Here is a 17,106-nt window from a genome sequence, read left to right as displayed (position 1 = left end):
TTAAATTGAAAAGAAAAAAACTTTAACAAAAGAAAAAAGAAATCAAAAGAATGATGGTTAAATTAAGTTCGGTGATTGTTTTTTTATATATAATTTTTTTATGCAGGTCACTGATTATTTTTTTAATTTTTTGGTTGCATTATATAATTAAATAAAATTATTTTATTAAAGTTAGTCGGATTTATAACTAAAATCATGCATTTTTTATTTCCTTCTCTAAAATACATTAGCAGCAGCAGCTAACTCATCGTTTTTTTACGTCATTTTTTTTTTCTTGGCCCGCAGCGTACCTAGGAAGGACTCATTATAATGTAGAGCCGGAAAAGATTTTACACCAGAGCAAATCCATAATTACTAGCCTAATTTATGGTGTTTGTTAGCTAAAACCAGGACTAGAAAAGATTCTACACTGGTTTGTTGGTTAATGAACACCACGCGAGAAAGCGCGTGGTAGAAATTATAACCGGCAATTATTAAAAGGTGAAGCATAAACAGAAGAAGACAAAAGAAAGGGAAAGAAAAAAAGAATGGGTGAAATTAAAAGCTGGCAAACTCAGAACGGGACACAATTGTCATTTTCCCATCTTAAATTTTAAGGTTCACAACTCTCTCTCTCTCCCCTCTCTCCCTCTCACTCCTAACTGAAAACGACTGCAAGCAACCTGTGGTCTACCTGTATAGATATTTCCTTTCTCGCCCTCTTCTTCTGTAATTTATCATTTAGTTTCTTTCTGTGGGATTCACACACCGACTCAAAAACCACAGCTCTTGCCTCTCTTTTGTTTATTGTAGTTGTCTCTCTCTTTGTTTTCCTTTCTTGGGTTCTCTTTTATATTTCCAGTCTTATCAAAGCTTGATCAAATGGTGGATCTTCAAACTGTATGTTGCATGTGCGGCGATGTTGGTTTTCCTGACAAACTCTTCCGTTGCAACAAATGCCGCAACCGCTTTCAACACTCGTAATGCTTTCTTTCTTTTCTTGCCTTTTTTAGCTACGCCTCCTAATTCATCACCATCATGGCATCACACACACGATCATACATGTCCAAACATATCACATTCCTTGCATCATCGACTTGCATAGGTTCCCATAACTGATCAATCCATCTCTTTCTCATCCAAGGATTGATTTTCTCAGGCAAGTTGTAGTTTTATGACTGGGGTGGTATTCCTTATCTGTATACTGAGATTAAGTTCACCCTCTCAATCCTATATATTCGATTTGGGTTTACAGTCTTCTTGTGTATTGGGCCGGAAAGGAAAAATGGATTTCCATGCCATGGCCATACCCACCAACCACCAATGCCACCTCATCATTATAATCATGTATATACCATCCCGTCATGTTATCATACGCTAAAATCTTGATTTTGAGTTTTTTTTGTTGCTTTAAATATAGGTATTGTAGCAACTACTACAGCGAATTTTCGGAGCCAATTGAACTGTGTGATTGGTGTCAAAGTGAAGAGAGAAATGCAAGACATGGAAACTCTTCGAAGAAATCAGGAGCTGGACATGATGGTGGAATAGTAGTCACAAAACGATCAGAGTATACAGGTGATCACAAAATCAAACAACATGATCGTGAAGAGAATAGCACAACCAGTAGTGATCAAAAGGGAAAGAACCCAAGTGGGATTCCTTCTCCAAGGCCTTCTACACGCAGGTATAAGCTTCTCAAGGATGTCATGTGTTAGAAGAAAAGAGTGTCGAAAGTACAGTTCCACTTTAGTTTTGTGTTGATAGATTGGAAGAAAGCTAATCAATTGTAAGTTGGTTATCTTTTAAGTGTTCTTTTTAAATTTGTGCCATGTTTTCAGTAAGTTGTTAATAAAATAATGTAAAACTTTCTGGAATGATCGGTGGCACAAATTCTTAAGCTCTTCTTCTTCTTCTTCTTCTTCTTCTTTAATCTGTACAATTCCTTTGGTGCTCGTGATCTGTATTTGTTTAATTTGCGACACGGATCCTTGCCTAGAAAGAAATTGCTCCATGTAATCAACTAGGTTTCTTAATATATATATATATATTAAACACATAATTAAATAAGTAAGAAAAACTGTTGGATAAGTATGAAGGTACAATACATCAGTTGTGTGTGACTGTCGAGTGAATATATATATATATATTTTTTTACACATGGGTGTGTTCTATAAGTGACCTAGCTGGCTAGTTGGAAGGGTTTTGGCGATATTGAGAGCCTTTTCGTGTGGAGTTTGTCTCTGTTATAGTAGCTGCAGTGTTCTTGGGAGGTGTTGCACCTCCTCATTTGCTTTGTCGAGTCTCTTAAGCAGGTATTGAATGCACTTGGATGTATTCCTTGAGGCCAAAGAATTCATAGTACCTAAACCCTGCAAGCTTTTACAGATTCATTGAAGGCCTTTAATAGCTAGGCCCTCTATTATTGTTGGCCGAAATAAACTTTAAGCCGAAAAAGAAACATAACTCTCTGAGTGGAAAAAAAATTGCAGTGTATGGTTTTAGAAATAAATGAATGTTTAATGCTTTCTAAGGAAAAAATGATTTATAATTAGAGCATCTCTAATAACAAAACTCATTCAGATGAGTCAAATTGTTGGTATAGTTTTTTGAATAGTTCATGGCACACTCTAATTGAAAAAAATCATTTTAACGTATCTATTTGTATTTTAATATATTTAGCGTTTTAAAGAAAAACCATTAAAAAAAGTTGTTGAGATGAAACAAGAAATCTTTAAATAATTTATTTTAATATTTTTAGATTTTAATAATAAACATATAAGAATGACTCAAATAATTTGTATTAATATTTTGTTACACAAGGAGGAATGATTTTAGAAAAAAACAATTTAACTTTTCATATAGCTATACTATTGACGCTGCAAAATAAATAAATAAAAAGCTAAATGACCTTTTTTTTTTTGGCTCTCCGATGCCTGAGCACAGGAGAAAGGGAAAGAAGAGCTCAAGTAGCTAGCTCCTAGTTGTGGCCAGGTTCTAGGCCTTTCATTCATTCAAGTCCTAATTAAGCTGTAGATATTTCTTTGCAAGACTGTACTGTGTTGACCCGTTGTTGTGTGATATCTCCAAAAAGTACACAAACTGATAGGTTTTCTCTACAGTATCTGTTTTGGCTATTTATGACAAACCAAAAAAGCCCCCTTCTAACTGGGGATCCTGAATTGACAATGAATCGATGACCTTTATCTACCAAATCTCTTTCCCTTTCCCTTTCTCCCCCTCTTTCTATTATTTTCTTTTTGTTAGACCTGATCCCTTATAGGCTGATTGTGCAAGGAAATTCATGCAGACTGTTATCTGCGTCAGCTACACTCACCTCTCAGCCCTCCTTCCCCCAATTCCTTCTTCTTTCATGACCTCCTCTTCTTTCTATTCCTCATGGCTTGTCTGATCTTCATGTGACCTCGTTTGAAGCTGAAGGAAAGTACTAGCTATAAATAACTCATGATGACCCAGTGTAGCTGTCCACACTTTTCTTCGACTCCAAACCATATATCATCAAGCGTCACATGGTTGCTTGGTTTTGACTTCCATCGTTTTTGCTTTGACAAAACTAGCAACTGTTTAGACAAGAACATGAGATACATGTTCTCAAGCTAGCACAGATCTTATCAATGGGAACACGTACGTAGTTTTGTTTATTTTGTTACCTCAAGCATCCTAATTAATATCTTAGCTTATTTCCTATTCTCACTGTCCTAAATGTTTATCTATAGTAGATATACATAAAGCATAACCCTTGTTCTATCTTGGTATGGGAAAATGGATATCTCAAAGCAAGATTAATACATTTTCCTAGGACAAGGTTGGTTGCGTTTTCCTTGAAACCTTGCTTTCATTATCTATACCTCCAAACTCCCAATAAAGTAAGTGCGTGGCCTTAGGAAGTATAATCAAAATATAAAATATTGAAGGATCAATAATTTCAGGCCTAGGTGGTTTTCATTATTCATGCTTTAATTATTGATCTTTGAATAACCAGCTTAAAGTTTTCTTCTTTTTTTTTGTTTTAGTCCTCCTTCGCCTATATATATTCCCGTTTTCAGAATTTTTAATCATCTCTAGCTAGAGAACTTTTATAAGTAGAAGAATATTGAAGTTGTGCATTGCGTGCTAAACTTAGCCAAACTTTTATTATGATATGGTAGATATCAGATTTAAATTGAAATTTTTGTTTTTAAATATATAGCTAGCAGATAAGAACTGGCTAACTGCATCTATTCTTTTCTTGTAATGGAATTCTATAATTAATCGTGTACCCATGGCTAAGAAAAAAGTGAGTTAAATTCACCAATTTAAACTCCTGGTGTTTGGTATAATTAGGATCAATTTAATTTTAAATTGGCTATTTTCTTCTTTTTTGAGAGAATTAATTATATTAAAATTCCATTGTTTAGTTTGCAAAAAAAAAAAAAAAAACCCCATAAAACTTGGTTGTTCCTTTCACTACATTCGAAAAAATCAGAACTATCACGGGGACGACATGCACAAATCAAGAAATGGTAAAAATAAGATAAAATAAAAAAACACTATCAAATTTAATTTCAAGAATCCAATGTTCTCCAATACCACATAAAAGCTATTTATGAAGGAATATGATTCCTTTCTTGGAAATTTGAATATCTTAGGCATCACATTTCGTAGTCTCTTAATTATTCTTATATACACAGTGAGAATCTCCTTTGTTGCCAAATGCCATGACTTATTTTCAGCTACACGTCTCACTTGTAGTATGTTATAGTAATATACATATTGTGGGAGTTTTTAATATCGAAAATGAGCTTGGAAACCCAATAGAACACAAACGTAATTTGAGGAAGATACGACAGGAATTAACAAATCGATCTCACGCAGAGGAAATGGTTTTAATATAATAATGAAGATGCTAAAATACAAACACTTTTTACTCAATCATAATAAAAATGAGCAAATAACTAAAAACATTATGTGATTTAACAAAATGAGAATACTTTACGCACTTACTTTTTTATGTATGAAACTTTATTTTCTTAACAAACAATGAAGTGAAAATTTTGTTATTTTTTCCATATATATATATATATATATATTATGTAAATACCATTTTGTAAATGTTATTGGTTTTTCCATATGCTTATTGTTGTGAGCAGCCAAGGCCTATCGAGTGCGAGTAGTGGTCTTTGGAAATATAGCCCAAGAAATAAACTAAAAGCCTAGTTTTTCATTCATATTCTTTCGGGTCCAACATTTATATTCTAAAAGTAAGGATTAGGCCACGACGCTGGGCCAAGTTATAATTATTATCTTAAGAATGCTAGTCTTTTATCATAAATTCTTTTTTGGAAAATTTAAACAATAGCACAATAGAAATTTTTATCATTAAAAATAAGCGCAATGCAGCTTATCTTAAACATATATGTATAGGGTGATAACTATTTTATTTATCACATTACTAGCTCTTTACCTAGAACTTTGAAGACCATCTAGGATTATAGTTAACATAAAACTAGGTAGCATCTCTTTATTTTATATTTTTTTCCCTTAGTTCGCCTAGATGTCCCCTACGACAGCTGGTAATCGGTCAAAAACCACAATTAAAAATAGGAGAATGATAACGAGTTTATACTGGCAACTCAGTTTCTGGCAGAGACGAGGCTTGGGGTGGTTGTGCTCGATTGTAATTGACAAAGGAGATTAAAAGGAAAGGGAGGTGAGGTTATCCGCGATTGTATATGAATGCTGGTTCAATTGGGTGTCTAGATTGTTTTTAGGTGAAAATTTTAGTAAAGGTTATAAAGGATTATTGCTCTTTTTTTTTTCTCTCATAAGAAGAATGAGTGTTTTTAAAATTTAAAGAAGAATAGTATACTTATGTGAATTTAATAATATGGTACATATATTATTTTTTATAAAAATATGTTTGAGTTGAACATATATCAAATTGATATTTTTTTTATGATTATAGAATGTATATAATATAATTGTTGAAAAAAAAAATTGATATGCTTACAATCCATTCATAATTTAGAAGCCACTTTTTAATCATAACACAAAGAAATATTCTTAAAAAGGGAAATTGTATATTACAATTGATGAAGTAGGGGGAAAATTCACATAAAAATTAAGCTTTCCACGATTAACGAATTTGGGACAAGATAAATGAGTTGAGCTTCATGTTTAGGCTTCTGTATGGGCTTAAGTATTGCTAAAAAAATAAGTCTCTTATGGAACGAGGGACTCTCTAATGCTTAATTCAATAATTATTTGAGAGAAATAATATAAGAAAAACTTGATAAAAAATTTAGAGTAAGTGTAATATAAAAGAACATTGAGAGTGAGTGTAATGTTAAAGAAAAAAGAGATTGAGTTTTGTGGCTTAGGAAGCTTGTTCTATTTACCTATTGACCCAAGATATTTATCAACCTTGTTTAAGAAATCTCACCTTGAATGTGAAGAGTAGTGTTACAATTGATTGGTGGAAATGTTAGTACCCACCATCGATTGTAGTGTTTTCCATTGTTATTAATTGAGAGGTTAGTGAATGTAAGTGACACACTAACGAGAAATAACTATTGGTTGAGAAATGAGGCATGTAAACCCTTTGATGATGATGATAAGGGAAATACTATGTAGGAAATTTCAACAGAGGAAAAATCTTGTATGTATTACTTTTGACTGCAATGACAGAATTGTTATGCAAGAGTTATTATCGACCGCATTAACATGATCTGATGTGTGATCTATTACCGATTGAAACAATAGAAATCGTGTGTAATTCATATTAGACCACTACAACAAAATTAATATTAGAAAAAAATAATATACAACAAAAACTTTAAAATAACTGACGTGTGAGATAACTGACACGTAAGCATGTATTGTTATGGAAAAGGTGTTTGACACCTAGATACCTTATTCAACAAATTCATTATGTCAAGTAATGAAAAAAATACGTTAAATGTGATATGTTCTTATTTTCATATTAATATGTGTGAAATTAGTTACCATAATTAATGAAACTAGTGCCCTGGTTAATGAGTCATTGGAGAAATCAATTACCTTAGTTAATGAACAAGTGCTCTGGTTAATGGGTAATCATATAAATTAGTTACCCTGATTAATGAGACTACTGCCTTGGTTAATGAATAATCGAAGAAACTAGTTACCCTAGTTAATGGAACTAGTGCTTTGGTAAATGGACAATGAGAGAAATCTATTAATTTAGTAATGGAACAAATGCCCAGTTTGAGCTAGAGAGGGCATTGGCGAGTCTTTAAATTGTGCTAATTGTATTGATTTGTAAGGTTAAGGGTAAAATAAAAAATTATTTGTTTGTTAATTGATGTGGTAAATATATAGAAGAGATCATATCAAATAATTATTGTGTATAAAGCTGATTATATTCTATATTAAATAAATTTTCAGGTACCTCGCAGTATCGTGCCATGTAATAGATCATGTATTTGGTATTAACAATAACATGTAATGGAGTAAGGTGCATATGAGTTTGATTGTGTTGACATGTTAATGAGTGACTATTCAATACCGATAAAGTTTGTGAAAGAAAGATGATTTGAACATGTCTTACAAGTATAAAAGTAATGGAAGGTTATGTGATAAATTATAAATAATATAAATGAACATGAAATAAGTGGAATAAATAATGAATTGAGAGAATTTCTCAACATAACAAAGATGTTACATGAACTGAAGTATAATGTATTATAGATAAAATAAATGTTGGGGAAGTAAAAAGACAATATAAATTAAATATGTTGTAAATTAAATAATTATGTAAAATATTAGATATACTTATGCAATGAGTTACGATATATATTAAAACTAGTTGAGAGAGGAAAAGATCATATGATTTATATGTGTGTTGAGGAAATGAATTATGGAGTAAATTCCATGAGTTATGAAATAATAATATTAACATAAATTGAATATATTCATGGAGTGGAAATAGTAGTTATGAAATAACAACATTGTGAAAAAGGACATTGTATCAAAGTGTTTAATGGAGACCAATCAATTTTAAAATTGTAAGGAATAAAACATATAATGATGAGTTAAACTATATTACAAGTGAAATATTTATGATATTTATAGTAACGAGTTAAACTAGATTAGGAATATGTAAATAACTAGACAAAATTCAATAAAGAAAATATAGTGTACTTAAAAAATCGTAAGCATTATTTCAAAACTCGTAACTAAAACTCTAATTATGAGAATATTTCATTTACAATATTTATAGTACATATACGTGTTCCATGACTTATAAGATGACTCTCAAGTATATACTAAAAACTCGGATACATAAAAAGTTATAAAAATATATTTAACAGCTCCAATCCTCGTAAATACATGAATTAGAGTAATATTCAAATATAAAAGAACTTCCTTTTTAGGAAAAAAATCTTTAAATTTGATTTTTTCTGGAAAACGATTTCTACGAGAAAAAGAAAAAACACATGTAAAACATGTAGAGAGGATGGAAATTTTCTTAATTTCCAGATTGAATGAACATGTAAAACAAAATAAATTTTCTTTATTTTCACCGTCTTACCTGGTATTGGAGATTATAAAGAGTTCAAGTCCTCTACGCAAGGAGTTTTTGATCATGAGTAGCTTCATCCATGTGTTTCCCATTATGTAAGATAGAGACCGTTTGCCACAACAGAAAGTTTGAACCCACCAGGTCGGTTTGTTTTCAAGAAAGTTGTTTCATCAATATTATTTTCTAAATTTTTATTTATTTATTTATCATTTAAACAGTTGGTTAATAGAAAATATTTCACAGTTAAAAAAACCTTATTTAATTTCTAGAAAAATATTTTTTTCATTTTAAATAAAAAATACTTTTTAAAAGTTGTGAAAAAATAAAAAATAAAAAACATTGATTTAAAATTTTGAGGGATTAAAAATATAGAAGACAGGCATTTTAAAATCTAATTTGAAACTGTTGCTGAGATTTGATAGTTATGTTGCTTTTCCTTATTTTAATATATTAGAAGGTAAGAAAAAAATATTGTCGGATTTCAAAACTGAAAAATGAGGATTTTATTTCATGTTCTTTTTTTTTTTCTTTCTTAAGAACGATCTAGCTAGTCATGTTCTATAAATTTACCCATTGAATTTATTTATTTTTTGTTAAGTGGTTGAGATTCATATCCATTCATTAGAAAATAATCTCAAGGAGTGTAACTTAACTGGTGAGGTTCTAAATTTACTTTTTAGAAATCACTAGTTCGAGTCTCACAAATCTCAGGGTCACTGAAAATTTACATAGTTGTTAACTTCAGGATTTGTAGGATTAGTCCAAGTTTGCGTAAACTGATCCGCACACTCTTGTTAATAATAAAAAAATCATTCATTAATTATATTGTGTAGACAAGATCATGGTGTTCAATTTAAAGCCAACAACTTGGGTAGATTTAATAACTTCATCAACCAAGTGAATTTGCTAGCATCCATCCCTTTTGCATTTGATCAACCCAATTTTTGTAGTTTAAGAAATTGGCTAGGCATGCATAAATGACATCTATATTCGATCACCCTAGTTAATTAGTCACATTGGAGCTAGCATTTGGGATAGAAACAACTACTTTGTTGGGGGATCCCAAGACCAGAGACAAATATGATGTCTAATCTAGTTAAGAATAAACCAACTGAAATCTTACAAGATAAGATGTTTTATTTCTTCATAAACCAAAAGTGATGAGATTGATTGTATTTGAAAAAGGAAAATTGACCTAAAGTTGGTTTTTTAGGTGTTGAAGTGCATTTTTTATGGGATTAATTCAAACAAATCCACCATATATATTGTTAATATGATCATCGGATAAAATTACAAATTGCAATTATCCATGAATGTGCATATGTCCCTCGTACAACAAGGTTAACACCAAATTAAAAATAAAAAAAAATAGAAGAAGAAGAAGAAGAAGAAGACGAGGGGCGCTGTGGCAAGTTAGTTTAGTAGATAAAATCATGTGACATCATCTGACATGATATTGGATCAGATTTTTGTGGTGTAATCAAGGCCCTGTCTATGGTCCCTAAGAATAGTGGAAAGCTAATTTAAGTGTGAATGGTCTATTTATAAGCTCCTGCCACTATGATATTGACCATTACAAAGAAAAAAAAAATCGCCGAAACTCAGCATCAATGCCATAATCACTGTGACCCACCACTTAGATAATTTGATTCTAATTAAATCAACAGCATGGTTTGTAGAAATATCAGACTCTAATAAATACCCAAGTATGAAATTAGGGTTTGATCCGTAAAGAGCTTGCACTCCTTGTATATCATCAATAGTCAAATCCAACTTCTTTTTTCCAGGTTTCAAACTAGGGTGCATGACAGCCTCTTCAACAGAAGCGTGGCCCAATCCTAACAAATGACCAATTTCATGGACAACCACTGATTCCAAATCAACAGCTACCTTTGACTTCTCCTAACCAAAATCAAAGGCCCATGTTTCGTCTACATCAAGATGAAATTTCCCGCTTTCAGGTGAAAATGAATGAGCCCAAACTCCTGAAACCCCATCAAATGGTTCTCCGTCACCATGATCTTCACTATAGAACCCTGTTTTAATATCAGCGAAAACATAATCATCTGTCTGCACAAAACTCACTGGTATTACCGATCCCCATTTTGCAAAAGCACTTTTAAACACTTCTTTGACATCCGAAAACGCAATGACTTGATCAAATTCTCTTTAGAGAATGAGTATGTCAAAGCCATCGGTATATATGCTACGCGTCCACCGAGGTTTTCCAGGAAAATACACCTAATGTCTAGATGCGTGAAATTTATGAAACATTATATTATCAGGCACGCCACACGTTGGTGCCATTATTTGATTTAGGGTGTCAAAATCAAGCTTACCAGTGATTTGAAGGCCTAGTTTAGCTTGATATCGAACAATCGCTGCTTCAAACCGGGCATCGAATATATCTGTTATGTTCGAGAACTTGTGATGGGAGGTAGCCAAAATGATGGACGTATCTTTTCAGCTCCGATATTCCATTGACATGGCTGTATTTGTTTTGCACCGAGGAAGCTCGCAAAGTTTTGCCACGTATAGCTGACATCTTTGACAGTTACAGCTTCTTTTGCAGGCGTGGTGGTGAATGTAGACGTTGGTCGGGCGGCCGTGCATGGTGTCTAGTAGTGGGGAAGAAAGGTGGAGAAAATAAAATACAGAAGCTTGGTAAGGTAATCAGTTGATGTTGGGGACTTTGTGCTCTCACTTGTGCGGCGGTGCACCGATTATGTTTTTGAATCAGGTTAGTCGGGAATAATGCGAGTATAAAACAAAAGGAATATTTATTTTTATTGATACATAGAAAAAATAAAATGAAAGTCGTTATCTAATATTCTGATCATTAAAAACCTAAACTAATCTTAAAATCTGGAAAAGATAATTGATTGTGTAAAAAATAGGTGTTAGCGCATTTAATACGCCTTACCTGAGATAAATTGTATTTATTTGTCTGATATAAACTAAGAAATAATTGTGTTTTCTAACTGTTAAGAAAAGTTATTCTTAATAAAAAGATCCTTATTGTGAACCCTTAATAAGAACTCATTGAGGAGCCTTTATATATGAACACACGAAAACCAAATCATTTTTTGCATGATAGTTATACTGTCGTGTCTGACTGAGTTGTCCACTTTCGAGGTCTCATCGAAGCACTTTCAATGTCATCATCTCCTGAGACTACTTGAAGTTGGTAGAGTGGATGCACACTTTTCATTTGGATTTAGCCTTGCTCAATTTGAAAATATATATCTCCACATTCACACCTTTAAAGTTTCCATCTTAATCAACCAAAACTGTAAATAACATAGGTGTAAACTAACAAACAACATGTCATTCACCTTCTCAAATTAAATTTAGACATGCATGTGAGGAGATTGCTGTCTTGTTTAGCATTTGTGGGTGGCATGGGTGAGACAAACAAAAGCCAAAATGTGTCTCAAAACAATGAAGGAAATGAAAACGAAACAAGCATGCACAAATGACCAAGAAAGAAGCAGAGCTCTTTTTAGTCATGCACCAAAACAATGTCATTTTGGTGCATTTGATTTTTTTTTTCAAAACTCATGGTATCATTAAAAGGGAGTTTTATTTATTTAAAAAAGATCCTTCCACTTTGCCACTTATCCTATTTTAGTTATTAGTTTTCCAATTCTTTTATTTTCAATAAATTTCAACCTTTTTAAATTAATAAAATAAAATTTTATTTTTTCAAACCGAGCAACATCCAAATAATAAAATTTCTTCTTGATATTGTGAGATCCTTTTAGGTCAAAGTAGACAACTGTCTATACAAAACGGTCCGCTTCTAAAATCCAAATAACAATTTCGGATAAAACCCAAATCTCCTTTTATTATTTCTAACGAACCCAATTTATTTTTCATGACCTGAGACTAAATCTCACCTAGCTTGGATTACAAACAATTTAGATTGATTTATCCATGAGAATTCTCACGTCATTTCTCCGACTCAAATCTAAAATAATAATTTAGAAAACAAAATCACTTGTCATCCATGATAATTAAGCTTGTGAATCTCTAAAAGATTTTATCATTATTAATGATGATTTTATGTTCGATCTACCTAAACTGTCCTAAATGTTATAAATTTTCCTAATATATATATATATATTAAATCAAGAGATTTAAAAAATATATTTATTTTTTTCTCAACTACCAAACCCATCTCTTGATTTTATTATTTTGATATAATTTGATATTGTAAATAGATACAATAGTCATATTCCACAACCACATCTTAATATCAATGATTTTATATTTTCCACCTTTTTCATATTTTAAAGAAATTTATCTATAAAATATCCATGACATCTTATCTTGTTGATGGCTATTGATGTGCACTGCAAGAAAATACACAAGTAACAGCATGCATAAACAGAGCGCACACAGTGCTGTAGTTTCTTGCTGAAGATCTGACCATACTTGTTACTTTTAATCAATCATGACCTTACAATTCACTAGTTGACTTCAATAAAAACACTCTGGCATCTGATCAACAGAATTCATGTGGTCTGGGCAACGATTTTCCTCTTAGCCTCCATACAGGGGAAGAACTAGTAAGGGACCAGCCTGGAGAGAAATCATGGAGGCAATTTTCCTTCATGGTGATCATATAATAGTGCTAGAAGAAGATGGGCCCATTATGATCGTCAGATCCATCTGTACAGATAAATCAACGCCCAGTTTTTTTTCTTTTATGAGTTCACTGACCGATGCAATAAAAAGAGGCAGGCCCCCCATCTTGACTCGGCTTTGATGGAACTTCCTGGGCACTTCTCTTCTTTTCCAGCAAGCAATACTTCTGATAAGAATGCTCTCATATTCTCTCTTCTTTACCTTTTCTTTCATAATTCTTTTTCGTTATTCAACTTTATACTATGAATTTTAATATGATATCAGTGTTTTTTTATTAAAAAATTAGTAAGCTCAAATTACACCACATCCCTCTGATTAAAATAAAAATTGAACTCGTTTTTTTTTGTTTAAATTATGTTTTGACATTACAAATCGAGTGTGAAGTTTTGGAATAAAAAATGGTTGAAATCTTATTTTGTACAAATCGACCAGCTGAGTTTTCAATTCCTAAGCTTGCAGAAAAGGAAAGTCTTTTCGGAGTCTGGTGATTAAAGTGATTAAGAGTGTCTTTGGGATTGTGATAGCGATTGCAGTTCAAAGTTATTTTTGCTTAAAAAATCAAAATAATATTTTTTTTATTTTTTAAAAATTATTTTTGATATCAACGTATCAAAATAATCTTAAAATATATATATAAAAATAATTTTTAACAAAAAAAATTTAAAATTTAAAGAAACATGATTTGCGATGTCATATTTTCAAACATGCTCTAAGTTACATTGATGCATCAATCAAGAGAAAGAAGATCCATTATAGAAGCTCAATAAAGATCAAGACTCGTAGTAAGGAAATCTGGTAAAATATCAGGTCCAACCCTTATAATACTGGAAAAAAAATTATTTTTAAAATTTAATGTTCATCTATTGCTACGTATTATAATAAAATCACTGATTTAATTATCAGATGATCTCTAAAATCTCAAAAAATAATTATTTTGCAAGAAATCTAGCTTACATCACCAACTTATAAAAATCCTTGATTATGAAAAATAGAAAATAAACATGAAAACATGATCATTTATCATCCAAACATTGCGAAAAATAACTTCCCCTGACATTCTGGATTTTGCAGCTTCATCACCTTGAATTCCAATTGAATATTGCTGAGAATCTGATTCTTGATAGAGAACCATTGAATATTGATCCTGTCACGATTACTAATGAATTTATGTGCTCGACAAATTCCTTCCATGAGATATCCTCTTTCACCTTCCTCAGAACCTGTATTTGTGAATGCTCTGAGTTCACAATACGATTATTCCTTATAAATGGTCCCCTCTAACATACAAGAAAGCTGGAGAGATTAAAGCTGGTCCCCTCTTATTATCTCCTTTCCTTCCTCTTGCAATCTTTTTTGTAGTTGGTATATCTCAGTTGCAATATTAAAGCTGAAGAGACTAAGCTTCTAGTTCGTACAGAGATACAAGAATCTGGGAATCAAGTTTGCTGAGTTACATGTGTCAAACCCCCGTTTAACCACGTACACAGCAACATTCATCTCCCTTGTTTAAGGGATCTTGCCAGCGTTTTCTTCTTCTTTTTTTCTTGCACAGCACTGATCCACCAGATGGATCCCACAAGATCGAATACCCAATGCCAGAAGATCCTCCAATAATTTGTTGTGCTTGTAATTTAAATTCAAAGCATCCAGTTATGCATAGCTTATGCTTATATGTTTATTTAATTTCGCTGTTCGGGTGTTTTTAGACTTTATTTAGCACATCGAAATCAAGTTTTTTTCACGAGTTCTTAGCATATCAAGACCAAATTATTTAGATGCGTGCGTTTCCAGAAATCTTTTTCCGCGCCATCTTCTACATGTTTTGATTGTTTCTTTCAGATCACTGATAAACACGAAATAGTTAATTGGTGAATTATTAAAATAAAAGCGACTATTCACCCCACTGAAAAGTAGTGAATTTACTTTGAGTTAAGCGCCTGATATTGACTAGTGTCCATCAATGTCAGCTACTCTGTTTGCTTTTTTTTATCCCATTGCTAGGAAAAACTGCTGCAAAGTCCTTTATTTTCCAGAAACAATAAATGTTTAACCAAACAGCAGCAACGCGCAGCTTTATTGGGTTTCACTTTTAATTTTTTAATAAAAAATATTTTAAAAAATATCAATAATTACTACCATCAGCAAACAGCCATCTACCATCATCAATGTCATGGTGAAAAAATATATTTAGAAACATGGTTGAAACTATAATTTTTAAAAATTTAAATTGGAATAGTAAAATAAAAATATTGATGAATTAGTATAACTTAAAAAAAAAAAAATTGTACTGTTTATACAAGATATCATTATAAACCCCAGTATTATAAGTTGTTCACGACAACTCATGATACCGTGGTTTTGAATTATAACAACTTTTAAATAATTATAACTTTCTTAAATGTTGTGATTGTCCTAATAAATATTAAATTTAATATAAAATTGAAATAAAAATAAAAATCAAGAAAAATAACAAAATTAATCTAAATAATAACTTCTGAACCTAATTTAAATATAAAGGCCAATAAATAACACAATGCTTCTCACAGGAAAACTTCATGCAGAATCATTCGATAACGTTTAAGCTTCATCCAATGATAGGGTCTCCTATTATCTTCGTACAACTACTTTTTATTTGTTCTAAAACTACCAACTAGAAAAGTCTACGGTAGCCATTAATGTTAGTGAGCTCTGTGCCACCTAAATGATGGTTGATTTTTCAGATTTTTTTTTATAGTTTAATATAAATATTTAGTTTAGTTTACGCATAACACAATTAATTCTATAAACCCTAAAATTAATCTAAAATTAAACTGAAAGTTTGTAACAGATCCCAATAATTATCGTTTTAGCTTCGTAAAATATCTTATTCGTTTTGGAGATCAAGATGAACAAGAAAGTGTGGTCAGTACCATCAAGCCTATCTGGTCAATCTCTGCGGTCTAGATCTATAGGTGGAACCCACTTTAGCAACACGTGTATGGCCTCCTCCAATCCAACATTGCACCAAAACTGATACTCTCACAGTGCTATTCGATAAAAAAAGGTTTGTTACTCACAATGTTTACCTTTTCTTTTTACGGTAAAGAATGTACCACAATTTCAAATATTTCCGAAACAATGGTTCACAATTTGATAATTCATTATTGTGTGAACAATTTAACATCAAATTCCAAAGTTTTACTAATTAATTTTTCATTCTCTATAGTGAAGAATTAAATTGTTGGCTCATGTGGTAGCCTAGATTATTTTTTTAAAAATAAAAAAATATAGATAGTAATTGCTAATGTTTTCTAGAAAAAAACAATTATATAAGAGTTAATTCAATTTAACTTATTCGACTTTGTGAGTTTAAAAATAATTTAAAAAACAAAAAAAAAATTAACATAAAAAAAATTTGTAAAATGAAGCACTAACAAAATAATAAGATGTTTATTTGAGATTGTTATAACTCTATAAAAAAAATCATGAAGATCAATTAAAAATAAATTAAATATTAAAAAATAAAATTAAAAGAATGTTTGGGTCTTAATATAAAGAGGCCCAAACATGCAAGTTTGTAAGCTTAGTTCTATGCATGGTTTTAAAACCCGGCCCCGCGGGTCGCCCTGGAACCAGGTCGACCCGGAGCTGGAACCGGGCCGGGTTTAAGAAAAATAGCCAAGGATTTGGCCCAGCCAAACCCGGTCGACACGGAGGGTCGACCAGGAACCCAGCTGACCCGGGTAAACCCCGACTAGACCCGAATGATTTTTTTATATATATAGAAATAAAATGTTAGCGTTTTAGCTTTTAACTATTGATTTATCAAACCATTTGCAACATAAAAAGAATCACAGAAAACCTAATCTTTTAGTCTTCAAAGCCTGCCTATTTGTCTTTGTTTCCTCCTCAAATCTTAAAATCTTCTCAGCATG

The 17,106-nt window shown here is 31.7% G+C and overlaps 1 protein-coding gene and 1 pseudogene across 1 annotated transcript; one reads left to right on the top strand and one right to left on the bottom strand.

Moving 5' to 3' along the window:
• Positions 1-550: 550 nt before the first annotated feature.
• On the top strand, positions 551-1,963 carry LOC7453943 (uncharacterized). Its single transcript, XM_002302477.4, has 2 exons — positions 551-959; positions 1,400-1,963. The coding sequence occupies exons 1-2, from the start codon at positions 862-864 to the stop codon at positions 1,695-1,697; spliced, it is 396 nt and encodes a 131-aa protein (XP_002302513.1). The 5' UTR covers positions 551-861; the 3' UTR covers positions 1,698-1,963.
• An 8,040-nt stretch (positions 1,964-10,003) lies between these two features.
• LOC112326447 (metalloendoproteinase 4-MMP-like) lies at positions 10,004-14,689 on the bottom strand (annotated as a pseudogene).
• Between the last annotated feature and the right edge of the window lie 2,417 nt (positions 14,690-17,106).

The sequence above is a fragment of the Populus trichocarpa genome, chromosome 2 (assembly GCF_000002775.5).
Source record: "Populus trichocarpa isolate Nisqually-1 chromosome 2, P.trichocarpa_v4.1, whole genome shotgun sequence".
In the NCBI taxonomy this organism is placed as follows: domain Eukaryota; kingdom Viridiplantae; phylum Streptophyta; class Magnoliopsida; order Malpighiales; family Salicaceae; genus Populus; species Populus trichocarpa.
This window is presented reverse-complemented; position numbering and strand designations above follow the sequence as displayed.

Bases quoted from the DNA above. Each gene is read 5' to 3' on its own strand.
- LOC7453943 (XM_002302477.4), top strand. From the start codon at position 862: ATGGTGGATCTTCAAACTGTATGTTGCATGTGCGGCGATGTTGGTTTT. The intron at 960-1,399 runs GTAATGCTTTCT...CTTTAAATATAG, and splicing joins CGCAACCGCTTTCAACACTC to GTATTGTAGCAACTACTACA.